This window comes from Cryptococcus neoformans, chromosome 3 (genome assembly GCF_000149385.1).
Source record: "Cryptococcus neoformans var. neoformans B-3501A chromosome 3, whole genome shotgun sequence".
Taxonomy (NCBI): domain Eukaryota; kingdom Fungi; phylum Basidiomycota; class Tremellomycetes; order Tremellales; family Cryptococcaceae; genus Cryptococcus; species Cryptococcus deneoformans.
The window spans coordinates 806646-821158 of NC_009179.1; the positions used below are offsets into that span (position 1 = coordinate 806646).

General features: G+C 49.7%; 8 protein-coding genes across 8 annotated transcripts in view; 3 read left to right on the forward strand and 5 right to left on the reverse strand.

The window, feature by feature from the left end:
* Positions 1-297, forward strand: part of CNBC2900 (hypothetical protein) — a gene marked incomplete at both ends in the record, with an annotated part of 3148 nt that extends 2851 nt beyond the window's left edge. The window contains one exon of the mRNA XM_771706.1: positions 1-297. This exon is cut by the window's left edge and continues 517 nt beyond it. Within this exon, the coding sequence (XP_776799.1) occupies positions 1-297 (297 nt within the window).
* A 737-nt stretch (positions 298-1034) lies between these two features.
* CNBC2910 (hypothetical protein) lies at positions 1035-3201 on the reverse strand (the record flags this gene model as incomplete). The annotated part of the gene is made up of 5 exons (XM_771707.1): positions 1035-1897; positions 1953-2038; positions 2095-2149; positions 2206-2823; positions 2880-3201. 5 exons carry the CDS (start codon positions 3199-3201, stop codon positions 1035-1037), a joined length of 1944 nt encoding a protein of 647 aa, XP_776800.1.
* A 321-nt stretch (positions 3202-3522) lies between these two features.
* CNBC2920 (hypothetical protein) lies at positions 3523-4422 on the reverse strand (the record flags this gene model as incomplete). Its single annotated transcript, XM_771708.1, has 1 exon — positions 3523-4422. The coding sequence occupies one exon, from the start codon at positions 4420-4422 to the stop codon at positions 3523-3525; it is 900 nt and encodes a 299-aa protein (XP_776801.1).
* Positions 4423-4871: 449 nt separating this feature from the next.
* On the reverse strand, positions 4872-5927 carry CNBC2930 (hypothetical protein; the record flags this gene model as incomplete). Its single annotated transcript, XM_771709.1, has 1 exon — positions 4872-5927. The coding sequence occupies one exon, from the start codon at positions 5925-5927 to the stop codon at positions 4872-4874; it is 1056 nt and encodes a 351-aa protein (XP_776802.1).
* Positions 5928-6430: 503 nt separating this feature from the next.
* Positions 6431-8301, forward strand: CNBC2940 (hypothetical protein; the record flags this gene model as incomplete). The annotated part of the gene is made up of 6 exons (XM_771710.1): positions 6431-6496; positions 6550-6614; positions 6681-6946; positions 7020-7701; positions 7754-8092; positions 8148-8301. The coding sequence occupies 6 exons, from the start codon at positions 6431-6433 to the stop codon at positions 8299-8301; spliced, it is 1572 nt and encodes a 523-aa protein (XP_776803.1).
* Positions 8302-9706: 1405 nt separating this feature from the next.
* CNBC2950 (hypothetical protein) lies at positions 9707-10878 on the reverse strand (the record flags this gene model as incomplete). The annotated part of the gene is made up of 7 exons (XM_771711.1): positions 9707-9784; positions 9839-10171; positions 10231-10315; positions 10413-10491; positions 10620-10671; positions 10729-10788; positions 10846-10878. 7 exons carry the CDS (start codon positions 10876-10878, stop codon positions 9707-9709), a joined length of 720 nt encoding a protein of 239 aa, XP_776804.1.
* Positions 10879-11624: 746 nt separating this feature from the next.
* CNBC2960 (hypothetical protein) lies at positions 11625-12897 on the forward strand (the record flags this gene model as incomplete). The annotated part of the gene is made up of 3 exons (XM_771712.1): positions 11625-11720; positions 11802-12130; positions 12189-12897. 3 exons carry the CDS (start codon positions 11625-11627, stop codon positions 12895-12897), a joined length of 1134 nt encoding a protein of 377 aa, XP_776805.1.
* A 217-nt stretch (positions 12898-13114) lies between these two features.
* On the reverse strand, positions 13115-13826 carry CNBC2970 (hypothetical protein; the record flags this gene model as incomplete). The annotated part of the gene is made up of 2 exons (XM_771713.1): positions 13115-13216; positions 13254-13826. The coding sequence occupies 2 exons, from the start codon at positions 13824-13826 to the stop codon at positions 13115-13117; spliced, it is 675 nt and encodes a 224-aa protein (XP_776806.1).
* Between the last annotated feature and the right edge of the window lie 687 nt (positions 13827-14513).

Here is a 14513-nt window from a genome sequence, read left to right on the forward strand (position 1 = left end):
CCTACTCACACTGGTCTTTCCTACCATGCTCCCGGCCCGGATGGTCAACCATGGTTGCACCTCCGCGGACCAGGCGGTGGTCCAGCTCCCAACTGGCACTTGTCGCAGGACGGATCCCACGGCGGTGTTTTGCCTGGCGGCATGAACCCTCAGATGACAGGTGCTAGCGCTCAGGCGGGGGGTGCTGTTGGCGCTGGAGAGGAAGAAGGATTGCAGGTCGGCGCTGGTGCGGGTGCGTGGCAGGATCCCCAGAGCGGAGGGTTCTACAACGGGCCTTCTCACGTTCCGATGATGTGAGGAATGTCATCTTGCTGGTCTTGTTTGTCTGAAGAGCGGATGAAGTTGGCTGGGAGTTTGGAGTTGAATATACCCGGGCGCTGTCCCTTTTTTTCCTTTTCTTTTGCATATATAGAGGCTAGGCTTTGCTTGTTGATCGTCGTCTGTTTCAAAACAAATAGTCTTTTTTTCCCTCCTATCGACTACATTCTTTATTACCGACCCACATATACATACTCTGTCGCATAGTATTTCATTTTCTTTTTTCTTCCCTCTTGAATCTCCCTTTACCGATCGTCCAAACTGCCCTGGCAGCTAGGTTATCAGAATAGGGGGTAAGAGAGAGGGAAGCCACTGTAACCCAGCATTTGAGGCGAGATACACCTTTTTCCTTGTGTGGATAATTATATACTTTAGTACGTAGTGGTAGGTTTTTTCTAGAGTTGGAAACTTGGTGAGCTTCTATGGGCAAAATACGTCAGGAAGGGAACCCCGTTGTTGGTTATATAGGGATTGTGAGAAAAGAAAAGGATTATCTATATCTATCTGTATGCATCCTGGTGTGTGTCATATGATGTACCTTATATACCTCTCCAACAACCAAAAAGCAGATGGACGGGAGACGAAAGACAGCTGCATAAAGGAATGATGGGTACTCGATGCTTTCCAAAAGACAACTGAACATCACCAGAAGCCTTGAGGAACGAGACTGGCAAGTCCCTTCCCTTTCTCCCTCTTGACCACGCAAGCAAAACAGACTACAGTTGGAGGTTCTCATCAATCTCCAGCTCTTTCCTGACATCCTCATCGACATGCCCATTCCATTTCCAGACCTCAAATCTATGGTTGAGATCCCTCCTGGCGTGGATCCCAAATCCTCCTTGTCCACTTATATCCTCTCGTGTACCTGCTCCTTCATCATGTTGATGCACTGGGGACCCCTCCCCATATTCATTACCCTCGTTATATTCAAAACCTCCCCCCTTTTTCCTGGGGAAAACATAAAAAACTTCTCGAACTCTAGAATGTAATAATGCCATTGCACACATTACACAAGGTTCATGGCTGATAAATAAGCTCAGACTTGTCAGCAGGTAATCCGCGCCGTTCCTTGTAGGGGGAACATCTGTAAAAGGTGGCACAGTGCGAAGGTGGGCAATGGAGGCAACACAATTGAGAGTGGCATGCCGCAAGGGATGAGATTCAGAAATTCGAGTATCACAGGATGAAGCCCGGAGGTTGAGGGTAGGCGGGATGAAACCATCCATTGTCGGCCAAAAACAGGGGGGTGCAGAAGTACAAAAAGTGGCCACTGGAAGCTCGCTTTTCTGTTTTGCATTGACTGCAAGTTTCAAGACTCGCTTGATACCTGCTGCAACCCAAGCCTTACGGGAGATTGGCCATGAGGACGAATCGGCGGGAATTATGGGAGCTGGAGAAAAGGATACAGGCCAAATGTGGTGCTTCCACTTGAGTTGCTCTTGAGTGCGAGCACCCGAAGATGGGACAGACCAAGATTTAGGCGTAAGAGACGAAAGAAGAGGGGAGAAAGCGGTCATGAGACTAGAGAGGGAATCGGCAGAGTGTTCATCAAGAGGGCAGAGCGCTATTCTGCATATTTCTACATGTATCTGTCAGCAGGTTCGACCGAATTCATGCCTGACTAGTGCTCATACCTTTGCCATCTTCGTTACGCCTACAGACTCTCTTGAGGTGTCGTAACCGTTCATTGACGTCGTTGGGCCAAATCTCTTTGGAAAAACTACAAAGCAGTCAGTCAGTTACTAGCTCGATTATGTGATCAATAGTGTAACCCACTTTAGAGCCGTCTTTGTCAACTTGGCGTCTGAAAATTCTAATATCCAGACTTGCACTGATACCGAGTCAGCGCTTCCCAGTCCATATCGGATGAGAACAAAATGGACTTACTCAACTCTCTGTCATTCCCGTCATTCTCTCGCTCTGCGGGGCCCTTCACTCGAATAACCTCGCCCCAATCCTCTCCCGCCTTTTTTCCCTCACCCACATGATCTCTTCCCTTTTCATCTTTCCACTCGTCTTCCTGCCAAGCAAGATCGTCAACCAGAGTAGCCGGTTGTCGATGCTTCGAAAGGTGACGTTGGCCCGACGCTTTGTGCCCGGACGAATGTAAAGGGGCAGGGAGAGACGAGGGAGGAATTGTATGTTGAGGTGCAGGAGAAGATGACGAGGAAGATGGGTAAGAAGGTAAAGAAGAAATGTGTACAGGACGAGGAGCCTGAAGTGTTGGTTCCGAGGAATTCAATTTCGCTTGTTGCACATCCTCCACCAGCCCATCGACGTCGCCAGGTAACCCGTCGCCTTCACCCTCGCTCTCCCCGCCCAGCACCTCGTCCTCTTCCTCTCCTCTCGCAGGAGTAAACCAAAGCTTGGACTCATCGGCTGTATAGCAAATGCAGAGCTCCTCTCCTGGTGATATGCTCTTGGCAGTCACAAATCGTATCGTTCTTGTGGAAGGGGAACGGATAAAGTTGACGTTGGGTCTGGAAGAATGGTTGAACAGTGAAGCTACATTTCCTTTCAATGCCTATGCCTCTCTGTCATGCAAATAATTGGGGACTCACCTAATCCAAGTCCAATAGCCATCCCGCCTGCACTCCAGCAAAACCCATATTCTCCCAAAATTGTCCCGTCCATCTGGCCTTGTTCCCATTGCTCCTTGGTAAGGACTAGGACGGGAGACTCTTCGACGACAGTGCCCGCTGGAATCGGGCGGGGCGAAAAGAGACCATTGCCGCGCGTTGGATGCGGGCGGATGAAGAGACCAAGGGGGTTCACAGGGTGGGTATCGGGGTGGTCTTGCAGGCTGTCTGGAGGGAGGGCCTGGTGGATAGTACTGCTAGCAGTCTCTGGCGGTGGATGGCTGGTTGTCTCATTTTTGTGCATGAATTCTTCTGGGGCGATGTTTTAGTGGGGGAGTACGGGTGGCTGGGGTGGTGCTGGGGGTCTTTTTGCAGCGTTGTCCAGATTAGTTTTCGTAACCAAATTTTGGAAGAGAAATAAAAATGAAAACAATTCGATGCGCCAGAAAATTATTTAAAAAAAAAGGAAAAGAAAAACGATCCAGCAACAATGATTGATTGCGCGAGTGATGAGATGAATAAACCCATAAATGTAACAATTTCCCATTTAACGAAACTACTCATTATATGTACATCTACCATGAACTACTCGGATTATAATGTATATACGCTAATTATCCCCGGTTCAACTCAATCCAGCCCCGGATTCCAAACCTTCCCCTGTCTTTTCCTTCCTGGGACTAGGCGTTACTACGCTTAATCTAAACTCTGTTGGTACGCTTCCTTCTTCATCAACACCTAGTCCAAGACCAACCGGTGCTGCTGCTGCTGCTGCGGCAGAATTCGCCGAAGACGCCCAGGGATTGCTTTCGTCAGGCAAACTGACTGACAACGGCCTACCCACTTCCTCTGGGGATGCACGCGAAGCAAGACCCGATTCAGGCAGTTCAAAGGTAGCCGGAAGGCGGGATGCGTCGGCGGGTGGCGAGATGGGAGGGGAGGCAACGTTGTGAATGGACTTGCGAAGAGCGGCATAGTGTTTATCAAGGTCTCTGGGGATGATGTTCTCCTCCTCCACTTCTTCTGGCTCGTTTTTCTTTGGTGGCTTGGCATCCGCATCTTCATTGGGCGGGCTCACCTTCCCTCCCAGCACTTTAACGGTCTCTTTCAATGCTTCTCTCTCCTCTCTAACCTCCTTCAGATTCTCCTCCATCTCTGCCCGCCTCTTTCTCTCATCCGCCACCATTTTGTTGGCTTCTTCAAACAGCGCTTGGGAAAGAGACTCAAGCTCCGCCTCCATGGCAGAGTTGGTGCGCTTCAAATCAGTGAGTTCAGCTGTCAAAGAAGAGAGCTTGGATAGGGCAGACGAGTAGGCAGTGCGAAGGGAGGCAAGTTCCGCATTCGAGACGGGTACAGGCCCCGGTGTTTGGGTAGGTGTACTAGGGCGAGTAGATGATTGTTTGGAGAGAATGCTATCCGCGCCAAGCGATTTACTGACTCCAGTAGCCAACTGGCCAGAATGTGTGGCCGATCTAGCTGGCATAGGCCTCCCCTCAGGCAGTGCTCCACCGTACGGCACAGCCATAGGTGGGCTTGTCAGTCCCTTCAAATACTCCCCACTCGTTCTGCCGCCTGTAGCAGGGGCTTCGTTGGGTCTTTTCTTGTTATTGGGCCAGAACCATGACTTGCTGCTTTCGGGCGCAGCTGAAGATGGAGCGGAATTGGTGGGCAATGACGTCAGATTTAAGCTTGACGGTCGTGCGCGTTGGTCTGATATGTTGCCAGGCATGGGGCTAGACGGACGACTTGCGTGTGTAAAGTTTGATGTCACTGGACTTGCAGCAGGGCCCGAGACTACTCGGGCGCTGGAGGTAGAGGGCTGCCGTTTCAATTGTTCTTCGAGCATTTCAGAGTTTGCTTCCGCCATTGCCAGATTTGAACGGGCAATTTTGAGGGACGTGAGCAAGGAAGAATGGGAGTCGAGGAGTTGATTATGGGATGCGGTCTTGAGGATATCAGTCCCTAATGCATACTTCAATGGGGGCGACTTACCATTTGATTCACCTTGGTAAGAATCTCTTGCATCACGTTTTTCAAGTCGCTGTTGGAGTCAACGCTCGAAACTTCTCCGGGGTCTTTAGCCGTGGATTCAGGCCGTCCTTCATCCTCAACCTGTCCGTTCTTGTCTTGATCTCCGAGGTCAAGGCTAGCGTTGTCTTCCACTTTGGCATCGTCATCTCCCTCGTTGACACCATCATGCTGCTCTTTCTTGCCAGACGTCACTTCTTCCTCGTCGTCACTCCCACCCGCGCCCAGTTTTGCATAACCACTTCCTCTATCCTCACCCTCTCCGTCACTATCGTCTTCTCTTTTGGAATCTCTTCGGAAAAACCCAAACCTCGATCCGGAATCAGCAGAGTTGTGTCGCGAAGCAGGAGGAGGTCGGGTGAGCTTGTTAGGCGGAGGCGGGGGCGGTATCATTGGAAACGGCTTTGCGTCTGCATCTTTGGCTTTGTGAACATCTTGTGACGGCCCTGATGGCTCCGGCATGGTGATGGAAATACCCGCAAGGGACGACCACCTAGCAATGTCTGCAGGCGAGATGGTATTAACGACTGCAGAGTGATTCGCTGCATCACCATTCCTTACTGTTGCACTCAAAGCATCTGACGTAGTCTTGTCCGCACTTTTATGCCCAGGCGTGGGTCCTAGTTTGGCGGATACGGCAGACGATGGAACTGAAGAGGGCCGAGACGGACCCAGTGTCTGGTGACGATGTGAGTGCTCCGCGACCTGGGCAAAGAGGCTGGGAGGCAGCGGCTTGTCGCAATACGGACAGAGGATGGGATCATCGCCCATGCCTGGTATATCTGGGGCTTTCCCGTCCCCTCTGGGCTGTGACTTGGGCTCCTGGTCTGGCTGCGTGGTAAGAAAGTCGTTGCCCAGCTGGCTCAGCTGTCTGCCAATGCTCTTGAGTCTTGGGGGGATTGTGACGCCGGAGAACTCGAAGGGGGGGGCCGCGGGGCCATTGCTTGGGGAGGGCGGGCGGGAATAGGAGTAGTAGACGGGGGCCGTGTGGATGGGGTACATGCTGTCTCGGGGGACTTGGGGGGGGGGGGAGAGTGCAGAAAATCGTTCCATGCGCCGTCTATCGTTGCTCCTTCGGTCAATAACAAACAACCCTAATGACGTAACCACGAGCCTATCCCCTCACCTCTATCCGCTTGCCTATTTGGAAGGCATGCCAGCCGAGGGCCACACGCCCTGAGGGATAATTACGTTATTGTTCCTCAGGGTCGATGATGCGATCGCAGGCGATGTCCGATGGATTACAAAAAATGGAGATTCCCTGATTACAATGCGATTAGAAAACGGGCCGAGGGAGTACTACCGAATACTTTTTATTACAGGGTGGCGTCGTTTTCAGCCCCTCAATTCATTTCCATATTTAGCGAAATTTTCAGACTCCAGTTATCGTTCTATCAGTTCAGGTGACACCTTCAACCACCCAGCTCCGCTCTTTAGAACACCGTCCCCCGACCCCCTCCCAACACCCGCCGCCCATTCGCCATCTTTGATAAAGTTAGCACAACATGGGGCTCTCAAGACAGGCGCGCATCATCACCCTTCTGGTGATCGATTCCGTCTTTTTCTTGATCGTATGTACTTTTAGCCCACTCTTTTCTTGCCTCGACCAGACTGACCATAGTAGGAACTGATTACCGGATACGCTGTCGGCTCTCTGGCACTTGTTGCCGACTCGTTCCATATGCTCAAGTAAGCTCTCACCATCCCTCTTGTCATCACAAAGGACCCACTAACCCGATCATTTTAAAACAATAGCGATGTCCTCTCTCTCATCGTAGCTCTCTACACAATTAGGCTTGCTACTTCCCCGTCCTCGTCTGCCAACTCTTATGGCTGGCAGCGTGCTGAAATTCTTGGTGCTCTCATTAACGGTGTCTTCCTTGTTGCCCTCTGTGTTTCCATCGGTTTGGAAGCTGTTGGCAGGATCTTCTCTCCCCCGGAAATTTCCAACCCCAAGTTGATCGTTGTCGTGGGCAGCTTGGGTCTCTTGAGTAACATTGTCGGCCTTTTCCTTTTCCATGGTAAGTTTCCGCCCGCCGTCCATTGCCGGTGGATAGCCGCTGATAGGATAAATTTCTTCTTTTTCTTCTTTAGACCATGGTCATTCTCATGGCGGACACGCTCACGGTGCTGTCGCACTTCCCAACGATGAGGACGAGACGTCGTCCCTCATCTCTCGTGACGATTCCGTATCTGAGCTTTATCAGCACCCTGCTCAAACCCGCGCTCAGGTCATTGAAACTGCCCAAGAATTCGGGTACGGCGGTACTCAGCTTTCATCGTCTCTTGACTCCCGCGCAGGTCATTTGGCCAAATCGCCCAATGCAGGCGGCCATGGTAGAACTGGTAGCGCCAGTAGACGAACAAAGAGAGGAAGTTTCTCCCGTGCTGGAGGCCACAGCAGACTGGGCAGTGCCAACGTTGTACCTCCTGTTCCCGGACAGAACGACGTGCTTCCTCCCGTAGGTGGCGATGGTAACTCTACTTCAAGTTCTACAGTTATTGATAATGGCAAGAAGAAAGCGTCTAAGAAGGATGACCATGATCAAGACCACGGCCGTGAGCGCGAGCAGGGAAGCGACAGCGGCAAGAAGCTCGCCGGGAATGCCAGCGACGCTGAATCAGGTCATACCCATGGCTCACCTGCTGAACACGGTAGGCATGGCGGCCATGGCCACTCCCACGGTGCTATGAACATGCGTGGCGTCTTTCTGCATGTTGTGGGTGACGCACTTGGTAATGTCGGTGTTATCTCTGCTGGTCTGGTTATCTGGTTGTAAGTGCACCACCGTTTACTATACACGACTCTAGTTTTAACGTGCAACTAGCTGCCAAGGCCGATGGACTCTCTACTTTGACCCAGGTGTCTCTCTTGTCATCACCTGCATCATCTTCTCCTCCGCTCTTCCTCTCGTCAAGTCCGCGTCTTACATCCTCATGCAGGGGGTGCCCTCCCACGTCTCTCTAGACGCCGTGCGTCAATGTATTTATGAAGTCCCTGGTGTTGACTCTGTGCACGAATTACATATCTGGCAATTGTCAGAATCAACAGTCGTTGCCAGTGTTCATGTTATGATCGAGGCCGGCAGAGACTACATGGTGGTAGCTAGCGGCATTAGGGAAAGGATGCATAGCCACGGAATCCACAGCGTCACCATCCAACCAGAGTAAGTACTCAAAAGGGATATTTATATCATGGATTTGCTCTAACATACTGGTCAGGTTTTACTGCGAGGAGACTGATCCCCAGGATACCGAGGCCTGCCTCATCCGTTGCCCGCCAGGACAATGTAGCGGTGACACTTGCTGCCCTCCAGGCGTCAAGATCACCGGCCCAGAAGGTGATGAAGGGAACGGACATGATCACGAGCATTAAGGCCTTTTAAAAAGCAAAATCATATGAGAGCAGAACCTACATAATAATAAGATACGGAACGATACTACACTAGACCTCTATGTATGTACATGAACTGGTGGAACACTGGCCATCAGCGCTCGGCTATGCACCAATACACAGCGGCGAACATCAGATAAAAAGTTCCTTGATGCAGCGGGATCTTCAGAGCGGCATCAAATGGTTAGTTAAAATTTGATTCCGCTTCGTTTGTCGACGAACAAAATTTCATTTTATCCTCGCTTTGCCTTTTGTTTCCCTTTCTTTTCAATCAGCCCAAACACAAGAATCGCTTTTGCAGTTCACGCACTGGTTGGCATTGCGACCATCCGATCTCACACTGTGGGTCGAAAGTCCCCGGAGCCTCCCCCATCTCGTCTTTACTCCTATCCTCTCCGCTATTCGTTCTGCTTCCCCGCCCAGACGCACGGTATTTTCAGCTTTTCTTTATGCCTTCCTATTAGCCCCTTTACCATCACCCCCTTGCTTTAATTTGACACTCCTGCCGGGAAAGCGCTGTATCTAAGACTACAGAGTGGCGGTTGTAGTTGGATTGAGGGTGTGTGATGGGGAGGTAAGTGAACGGTCTGGTTTGGATAGTTGAGGTATATTGTGTAGGGTGTGGCAAATGGTTGTTTGGCTGGCCTTGGCGTCCCACTGGTTTCTTTCCTTCTGTGTAGGCCACCCGGTTCATCCGGTGGAGCATGGGAGGTGCCAGTGCTTGGGTCTGGACTGGAGTTTCTTTTTTTTTGCGGTCTGCTGGCTTCAGGCGAAGATATGAGCCTTGGTCGGTTGTCATGGCTGCATGAAGGAGGGCGGGTTGACAATGGGGGATGAAACAAATGCGCTCATAGCTATAGTCATGCGATTGCCTGTTTTACCCATCCACCTTGTGGTGTGGTGGGGTAGGTAACTCGATGGGGCTTACTCTGTGCTTTTGGGCTGCTTCCATTTCACCTTTATATTTCATTTTCATTTTTATCTTTATTCTTTACGGTCTTACCGCCCACACATCTGGTAATGACTGTAGCTGCGTCTGGTTACGCGAACCGTCGGCCTGAGCAGTTTTGATGACCCAGTGATGTTGTTTGAATTTCTTCATCGCTAGCTCGAGAAGTCTGACCGCCTGACATCGGTTATACAAGGACTTTTCGAAGCACGGAGCGACAGTATATTCTTCTGAGGGTCTTTTCATAATAAGGTTTTCATACATTTCGCCGCATGCATACAATCTGTTTTGGTATCATTCCTATCACATCATTAAAAGAAAACCAAGAGCTCTACGGGATGTACAATGACGAACAACAACTTTACGAATAGATGATAATGGGGCCAGATATTCACCCGAAAGCGATACATGGAACAAGGCGCTTTCACTCATCTGGCCCTAGAATAAGCTCTTCACTTTTTTACCTGGGATATGCCCAGATGGTCCCACGGAGACGTTGAGATCCCGAATAGTTCCCTATAATGAATGCTTATCAGTACTAATCAAATCTTCGAGAAGAGATAAACGTACATCTTCAAGATGATATACCCAACCGTGGATGACAACGCCATCGGCACCTCGTTTCTTCCAGTTCTGAAGAGATATATCAGCATTTTTCCTTTTCAACTGTATATACACTCCACTCACGCCCTTGATTATATCACTTTCTACTAGGTTCTTCACCTGTTGCACCACATTTTCCTCCACTAATAGATCCAAAGTAGGAGGGCCGTCAGGAGTATACAATGTTCGGGCGAGTGTGGCGAGCGGCTTGACATAACGCTGCAAAGGGGTTGTAGGAGGCGTGGCCGGGAGACGAGAAACATTGAGAGCTGTAAGGCAGCCTACGCAGTTTGTATGGCCCTATATACATTAGCCGGATATTGATGGAACGTTTGCATTGTGAGATTAACACGACTTACTGTGACGACAATGTGCTTGACGTTGAAATTGAACAAAGCTATCATTAACACCGCGTTGAGTGAATCATCTTGAGGTGAATACAAGCTGACGTATTTTCAGCATAAAGTAAATTTAGGCCAGTAAAGATATTTGATCCAAAAAGGGGGAGACTGGACAATGCTTCGGATCAGTTTCTACTCACTTTGCAATGTTTCGGTGCACAAAAATATCCCCAGGCTGGCAGCCCAGGATGGTCGTCTCGGGAACGCGCGCGTCAGAGCCTAATGATGTAAAGATAGTGATCAAAACGTGAGCTTCTGCAAATGTTCATGGTATGGTACAAAGATGGGAATAGGAGACATAATGCAGAGGCCCATGTTGTAACGTTAAGACGCAGAAGGATACTTACAACCAATCCACAAGATTTCCGGTCGTTGGCCAGGAAAGTGGTGCGGGAAGAACTATCGACATTCGTCAGAACATCAATACCGAGGGAAGGGACTCCACGCGGCGCTTACAGAAGGGTCCCTCGCCCAGACATTTTCAGACCATTTAAGATTGCGGTTGAAAAGCTCCTTCTGCAATGAATAAGAGAATCAGTACCATAAAGGAATACAACTGCGGATGAGACATACCATCTCCGGATAGTCGAGACTAGAATGGCTCATCTTGCTGGAGGTTTCAGATATCTCCGTTGTGTCGTGTAGAGTGATAAGGGGTAGTTATGGGGTGAATAGTACAGGAAGAAGCAAAGCCTTCGTCTGGAGTCTAAATTCGATGAATGGAGGCTGAATTTGAGATGATAACGAAAGGCTGACGGATTAGAAGTCACTTCGTCCTATGTTATATATCCATCCCCTGGCTTGCGGGATGCGGTCAGTCTGGTCATTAATGTAATACGACTGTCACTCAGATGAAAGTGACCATCACTTGAAACAATCAGCCATCACGTTCTACTTCCCTTGTGCTATCTGAGAGTGTCTTTGTTCATCGAAAATGGCCTGCATAAGGGACCGACGGAAGCTGGAGGCGTTGATGATGGGTGGATGCGGACGTAAGCCATATCTACGGATGGATGATTTATTTGTGTGGGGTATGTGGAACGTGCCTTTGTGATGGCAGAAGAGGTAATGAAACCCCGCCGACAGGAGGAGGCCATGGCGCAAACGGCGATCAATCAGCAATTAACCACCGATCATGGGAGCAGAGGGTTGTGTATGCGGATAAGAGGAGGCCCGTGCGGGGAACAACGATGCCAGGACCCGACGGAGTGGAAAACGAGAGAAAGCGACAAAAAAAAGAAGAAACGGTCGTCCACCAATGAACGCAGGCGGCCATGTCCGTCGGGCTGTAGAAAATCTTGCCTCGGGCCGCCGGTTAACTGGTTTCATCGAAGTCCAACGAACTACCATACATGTCCCTCTACCCGATCATGTCATCTCTCCCGCAAAAGCCCACAGAAAATACCTTTCAATCATCTTCAGCTGCAGGCCCATCAAAAATCTGCGCCGTATGCTCCTCTCCTGCAAAATACACTTGCCCTCGCTGCTCTGCTCGCTCATGTTCTCTCAACTGCTCTCAAATTCATAAGAGCCGTGATTCATGCTCAGGCATTCGCGATCCCGCGAAATTTGTGCCGCTGAATCAGTATGGCCAAGGAGTATGGTCCAGTGATTACACTTTGCTGGAAGAAGGGAGGCGTCAAATCGCAGGATGGGGCAAGGGTATCAAAATTGAGGAGGTCAACGGCGGAGTTGTCAGCTCTCGAGGACGAGGCAGAGGATCCAGAGCCCCCAAGGGCCAACGGCGAAGTAAGACCGATGGATTAAGAAGGGAACTTGAGAGGTATGGCTGCAGGGCGGAATTCATGCCAGAAGGTATGGGCAGAAAGAAGACGAATCAGTCGAGTTGGAACCCCAAGTCTGTCCCTTTCAATAATTATACGCTGTATCTTGACTGACGCACTACTTTAATATAGAACAGAACAGCTACACCTCACAGTTCACCTCATTATACCAAGCAATCTCATCCTGCCTTCTCCCGATTCTACAATTATCACCTCGACATCCTTCAAGACTATCACTCATCCCCGTGTTCTTTTCCATGCTCGTGAAGCCGAATCTCTGCCCACTATCTCCTCCTTATTACCATCTTTAACCATCCCCTTGTCTGAGATTCGGTTTTGCCAACCTTTCCACTCAACGCCTTTCAGACCAGCACCCTCCCATCAACCCAATCAAAAGATCTTTTACCCTCCACTCGATGCCAATAAACCGCTCAAAGATGTGCTGAAAGGCTCAGCATGGGTAGAGTTCCCTGAGATACAGTTGATGGCAAGAGAGACTTGGGAAGAGATGGTGGATAAGGGGGAAGCTATCATTACTGAGATAGAAGCGATGTCTCAAGTCTCCGGCAGAGAGCGAGACTCCGGTTGGGGAGCAAAGAGAAGATTGAACGAAGTCGCAGAAGGGAAGGTCCAACATAATGGTACCAAGAGGTTAAAGTCTGAAAGCAATCAAGGGCTTCTTGCATTGGGGGAATATGATTCGGAGGAGGGCAGCGATGCAGAAAATGGAGCAGAGGAAGCAGATGATGTGAGTGCTGAGGAGGCACAGGATCAGGATCCCTCGCCTGAGATCCTCGCCGCTGTGGGCCGGGCCCTTATGGCTGATCTTGAAGAGGCATAGTCAGATCTTTGTACGAAATCAAATTCTGTATACGTACTGGATGTCACGTTGCATTGTTCCATGCCTTTTTCGCGCTTCGCCGATGTTGCCTCCTCTTTCTTTCCTTTCCACCACACCAATTTTCTGGTCTTTGCTCTCTCTACTCTTCTCATCATATTGCTGTCATAAACCATGTCTGACCTCATGTTCTCCTTTATGAATCTTTTATCCATCAAAATTATTTCTTCCCGTAAGAGCTTATCCCAGCCAAAATGTGACCTCTCATCTTTCCGCCTTGACCAATCCGTGTCGTTGCCCTCAGTTGCCCTCCAGAAGGCGACTTCAAGTTTGAGATCAGTTCTCAAGGACGCATATACTCGGCGCTTTTCCATTCTTCGCTCTCTCTTTCGTAATCTATTGTGAATCATCATTGAAAGCCCAATGGGTTGAGGTTTGAGACGAGGAAGAGGGGGGTTGAACAACGTAGGACGCAGATATCCTCCCGTCAATCGAGGAGGTTTGCTGTCGGGTTGAGAAGCTTGGTCTGCTCTGTCTCGGGATTTGGAGAGATCCCGTAGGACACGCTTGTTTTTCAAGCGAAACTCTAGTTCACTCAGCTTGGAACTTTCGCCTAATTGAAACGCAGACAGGATATCGTACTGCCCATTGAGGAATTGCTGCACTCTGGGGATAGACGTCAAGCTCTTGTGCTTCTTCCAAAGTCTTTTGATCTCATTTCTAATTTCCGGGTAATGGGCTGGATACCCTGGTTTGGAGGACTTGGAAAACCGAAGAAGTGACCTATAGAGACTCCATTTGGTGGGCACAGTATGCTTGGAGTCGCGATAAAAAGGGACGGCAGGAGTTCGATTAATGGGCAAATGGGTTGAAAGCGAGAGATAAGGAGGAAGGATTGGGCGAAGAGGGATTGGGCGATAGCGAAGAGTCATGTTGATTGCTTTAACGGACACGGTGATATACTGCCATGCTTCTTGAGTTCGTTCCAAGTTGAGGTTCACAATGTCAAATTCACAGTTTGAACTGTAATTGATGTCGTTGCCAAGGGATAAGGAGCTGCACTTTGGTAAAATATCTAGATTCAACTACACCAGCGGCGGTGACTGCGACAAAGTTCAAGAAATCGTTATTGATGCCTGACCCTGACTACAAAACCGCTTTTGAAAATCTGTGTGCACGAATAATCGATACTTTAAGACAGACTTGCGAACGTTCGATATACGAAGCACACGATCGCATAACGATACACGGCAGAAAAAATGAACTCGAAACAGACTTCTTGTTGGGCCATAAAAATAATTGTTCATGTGTGGTAATTACAGAGAAAATGTATGTCAATCCGTTGGTTTCTCCCAACTCCTAATGGGCGAATCGCCTAGGCAAGGATATGAAATAACGGTTGCCACCATCACTGTCCTATACTGCCGACTCAACCCAACCGCCCGCCGAAAGGCCAGCAGTTAGGGAATCAGCAAGGTCAACGACAGCAGTCTATCTCGGGGAAGCCGTGTCCCGTCGACCGGAAATATACGTCAACCGAGTTCGATACAAGACCGAAGGACGCTTCCAATCAGTCGAAAATGCTGAGAGCTTCCTAGAAGGAAGATCGAGCCGGGCCC